The 5,000-nt window shown below is 45.8% G+C and overlaps 1 protein-coding gene across 8 annotated transcripts in view; it reads left to right on the forward strand.

Annotated features, from left to right (window-relative positions):
- LOC123512922 overlaps nucleotides 1-5,000 on the forward strand; it is a 103,336-nt gene that overhangs the window by 66,381 nt on the left and 31,955 nt on the right. For all 8 annotated transcript variants that reach the window (XM_045269582.1, XM_045269578.1, XM_045269583.1 and 5 more), the window contains exon 2: nucleotides 2,365-2,583. In XM_045269582.1, the coding sequence (XP_045125517.1) occupies nucleotides 2,365-2,583 (219 nt within the window). The remainder of the gene's footprint in view (nucleotides 1-2,364; nucleotides 2,584-5,000) is intronic.

Raw genomic sequence — 5,000 nt, forward strand, 5'->3', positions numbered from 1 at the left:
TCTCTTTCGTGTACTTTTTTATTTTCTTATTTTGTCTCGTTTTCTTCAATTTTTGGTTAAAGTAGAAAGGAATTTGTGCGTTTTTGTAAAGAACCGTGTGGTTTATAAAGGACTGTATGTTTTATAAAGAACTGCGTTTTTATAAAGGACTGTGTGCTTTATAAAGGACTGTGTTTTTTATAAAGGACTGTGTGTGTTTATAAAGGTATGTGTGCTTTATAAAGGACTGTGTGTTTTTATAAAGAACTGTGTGTGTTTATAAAGGACTGTGTGCTTTGTTTATAAAGGACTGTGTGTTTTTATAAAGGACTGCGTGTGTTTTTATAAAGGACTGTGTGTTTTTATAAAGGACTGCGTGCGTTTTTATAAAGGACTGTGTGTTTTTATAAAGGAGTGTGTTTTTTTTTGTAAAGGATTGTGTGTTTATAAAGGAATGTGTGTGTTTTTATAAAGGAATGTGTGTGTGTTTTATAAGGACTGTGTTTTTATAAAGGATTGTGTGTTTTTATAAAGGACTGTGTTTTATAAAGGACTGTGTTTTTATAAAGGACTGCGTTTTTATAAAGGACTGTGTTTTTATAGAGGATTGTGTGTGTTTTTAGAAAGAAATGTGTGTTTTAGAAAGGACTATATATTGGTTTTTATAAAGGAACGTGTGTTTATAAAAGACTGTGTGTTTTTATAAAGGACTGTGTGTTTTTATAAAGGACTGTGTGTGTTTATAAAGCAATGTGTGTTTTTTTATAAAGGAACGTGTGTGTGTTTTATAAAGGACTGTGTGTGTTTATAAAGGAATGTGTGTTTTTGTAAAGGAATGTGTGTATTTTTTTTTTTTTTTTTTTTCATGTTTTCTTCATGGTGTTTAAAATTTTCCTTCGTTATCTTTGAGTTGCGAGTTAGTTAAGCCATTCCTCCTTTAGTTCAGAGAGAGACAGAGAAACCAACAGCAACAGAGAGAGAGAAACTTTTATTGTATCTTCTCACAGTGCCGATCAAATTAATGCCATCCCTTTCCCTTTTTTTTCCCTCACTTTGGCCGTAATTTAAGTTTACGAGAGCGATTTTCTTTTTTTTTCTTCAATTTCCTCCCTTTTAGTGCCCCTAAGAATCCCAGTCATTCGTGGTGCGTGTTGTGAAGTGTGTCATGAACATCCTCACTTCACTTTCACAACATATATAACCTAACCGTGGCGTAGCGTGACGTGAGTGACAGTGTACAGGTGACCAGAGTGAGGCGTGATCCCGGTGTGTAATATCCATGTAATAAAAGGTAAAAACACAGGTAGAGTCCTTCCCTGGCCACTCATTAGTCAGGTGTACATCGTGACGTCACGCTTGGCTGATCAACCACAAAGATTATACGTTTGTGGCCACTTCTTTATTTCTTCTGGTATATATATATTTTTTCTTTTGTTTTCCTTTTTTCTTGATGTGGAGTAGGAGGATGTGGATGAGTTAGAATGTGGAGTTTGTTGTGTGTAAGTTTTGTGTCCTTATCTCTCTCTAATGCGCATGTGTGTGTGTGTGTGCGTGTGTTCGGTTTTTTTTTTTTTCTCTCTCTCCCATTTTCCCTTGCTGTAGAGTGGAAGTTTGTCTGGCGAGGGAGGGAGTGAGTGGAGTAGGAGTATGCGGAGGAAGTGGAGTCTGATAAGTTAAAGATTCATTTCTGTATCGTTTCTTAACATACGTTTCTTTGTTGCATCTCACTCTATCCATCTATCACTCTCATTTTCCCTTGTTGAGGAGTGGAGGTAGCGTGAGGAATGGATTGTGTGTGTGTGTGTGTGTGTGTGGGTGGGTGGGTGGGTGTGTGGGTGTTGTGTGTGTGGGAAGATGGATTTTGTAGGCGGATGTGGAGTTTGTTAGGTTAAAGTCCTGTTTCCTTATCACATTCCGCCTCCACCTGCAGCGACACCACATTTCCTGCGTGTGGAGGGCGGTTACGGAGGAGGTGTAGCAGGAGGAGAAGGAGGAGGGAAAAGTGAGCCAGGTAACAGGAGAAGAAAGAAAGCGGGAGGGAAGGGAAGGACAAAGACAGCTATTGGGAAGATAAAGAACTTAGCAAGAGAGAAAACCCAAACCAAGAAATGACGGATAAAGAACACAGAGAGGAAAAGAGAACAAAGAGAAACAAAAGAATAAAGACGACTATTTAAAACAAAGATAAAAAAAAAAACATAGAAGAACTTAGCATATATCACTGTAAAGAACAACAAACAAGGAGAACAAAGAGGAGATATGCTAAACCAGAGAAGCAGAGCAAGGATGGAAGGAGACAATAGGTCCTCTCAAATATCCTCTTACATTCTACCTCGTCACCTTGACACTGACCTTCCCTCATTGTCTCTTTTCGTCTCTTTGCAGCTGAATTCAAGTGCGCCGAAGATGCAGAGTGCCCTGAGGATCGCTTCTGCCTGGGCGGTGTGTGCGTGGACGCTTGCCTGATCCTGACGCCGTGCCTAGGGACTCTGCAGGGGGGCAAGTGCGTGTCCAGGAACCACCATCCCATCTGTGAGTGTCCGGAAGGCACTGTAGCCAACCCAGAGGAGAATGCGTGCCTTAATGTCAACAGCACTGCTCAAGGTGAGTTTCTGGCGCCGCTGGGGTTCATTATGCATGCTGCTGGGGAAGTAGGGAAGAGTGATGGGAAGTACTAGGGTGAAGAGCGTGAGAGAATAGGGAAAAGTGATGGGAAGTATAAGGGTGAAGAGCGTGAAGTAATAGGAAAGAATCATGGGAAATATAAGGGTGAAGAGCGTGAAGGAATAGGTAAGAGTGATGGGAAGTACAATGGTGAAGAGCGTGAAGGAATAGGTAAGAGTGATGGGAAGTGTAAGGGTGAAGAGCGTGAGAGAAATAGGCAAAGGTAATGGGAAGTACAAAGATGAAGGGCGTGAGGGGATAGGTAGGGATGACAGGAAATGCTTAAGAGTGAACAGTGTGAAGGGAAGTGTTTAGGAGTTAGACCGCAGGCTGGTAATGAAGACGATTGTGTGAAGGAAGTAAGAGTCACGTAGTTAGTGAATTGGAGAGTGGTAAGGCCAGTGAGGGGAGGAGATGGGAAGTAATAGGAGAGGATAGATTTTTTTAATGTAAGAGGGAAAGACTGGCCAAGGGCAACAAAAGGGCAATAAAAGGCCCACTTAGTCACCAGTCCCCTTACAGTGTAGAAAGAATTAGCCGAAAGACGGAAGAATGTCTTGATGTGAAGATATGAAGGACGATGATGGACACAGTGTATCGGTCAAGGGAATGGAAATCTTGAAGTTAAAGGCTGGGGAATGTGGGATGAGTAGTGAGCAGAATGAGGGATGGTTGCTGGAGTGCAGACGGGCATGGGAAGCAGGAGGGGACAGGTAAAGGAGTGAGGGAGAAAATATCAGGATACACGTAGTTGTGGCAGGTTATGGAGGGGAATGAAGAGAGTTTCCTGAGAATCTTAATAACAACTAGATAATGCAGTCCGTGGTGAGTGTGAGGCGTGCTGAGGGATGGTGAGGGGTGGCTGTGGGGACCGGGAAGGAGTGTGTTGATGGGTGGGCGAGGGACGGGAGCGGCTGTGATGGAGGGCCAGCAGGAAGCAGTGCAAGTATCGCTAGCCAGGGTGGTCAGAGGAGCTGAGCCGCCTAAATGAATTTTAATGCAAAAATGTAGGTACATAATTTGCAATCAGACAATAACCTTTGCCGCTTCACTAATGGCTGACTGATTCTTGTCCCGATAATTTCCTCTTAATTGCTGAATGACAGGAGGGCGCGGGGCGCGGGATGGGGCGGGGCGGGACGGGAAGGGTGCATGCATACCTGGCAGGAAGAGGAACAAGTCAGGTGGGATGATTAGAAGCGTAATTGCCCGAACAGGAACTTTTCCTGCCCGCGGCGTGTTGACCTTGCTCCCGTGATGAATAGAGGAAGAGGTGGGGCGGTGCGCCCCTCAGGGGAGTGACAGGGGGTCACCCTCAGTCTGAAATGAATGGTTGACAGGCAGCCGGATGAGGGACAATGGGGTGAATGCGCTGAACGTTCCTTGTAATTCCTACAGTGTTGATCTGAGCCGCTCGTCACACACCTACGGTAGGCTGTCTCCACGATGTCTGTCCGCACGTCTCCGCGGCAGGAAATGGGAATGTAATAGTGTGTGTTCTAAGGCTGAGCGGGACTTCCTTCCCTCGCACTAGATCTCCGCCTCCTTCCTCTGCCATTGTTGTTTCTCTCAATGGATCATTACGTGATGATATCCAGCACGAACTTCTCTCGGTTATTGCTCTCAGGGAGAGGGCTGGGTGGCGAGGGCTGGTGGCGAGGGCCGGGTGGCAGGGCCTGGGTGGCGGGTGCCGGGTGTCGGGCGCCGCAGGCCTGTGCGGCGTGTAGGGGAAATAAGGGACTCTTAGCTGTCCTGTTACCAGAGATCTGCCTTGGACTGTGGTGGTGCGGGTAGTTAGTTGTCTTGAGGGTTGGGCTTCTCACGTTTACCACCAAAAAACACCTTTCTCATGACCCACACTCCCTGACTGGTCCCTCTGCCTCACTTTGTGGTGTCACGGGGTCTGTAGAACCTTCCACTGGTGCTGATTCATCGCACTCCTTCTTGCTGCTGTTGCTGCTGCTGCTCTTTTTCACATTGCTTGTTGCATGGCTTTCCTTTCTGTGTGTCACCACCTTCCTTTCCTCACGCTCAACACGCTCAGCGCCAGTCCGTCTCTGCATGCCACACACTCACGCTCCTTCGACAAGTTCAATGTGACGCTCCTGGTGGGACGGCGGGCTGTGGGGGACGAGAGTTTCGTCTTCCTTAATGGACGATGAGTGCCTGCTGGCGGTGTGGAGGAAGCTGGAGGATTTTGTGTACCACCTGTGTTGTAGCCGTGCACCGTGAATGTTGGCTGGATAGAGGGACGAGATGGTGCATTGTGAATCCAGTACAGTTCGTGTAGTGTTTTGCTGTGTGTCGTCGTGGTGGTGGTGGTGGTGGTAGTAGGTAGGTAGGTAACTGTAGGGGGT

The sequence above is a fragment of the Portunus trituberculatus genome, chromosome 35 (genome assembly GCF_017591435.1).
Source record: "Portunus trituberculatus isolate SZX2019 chromosome 35, ASM1759143v1, whole genome shotgun sequence".
Classification (NCBI taxonomy): Eukaryota; Metazoa; Arthropoda; class Malacostraca; order Decapoda; family Portunidae; genus Portunus; species Portunus trituberculatus.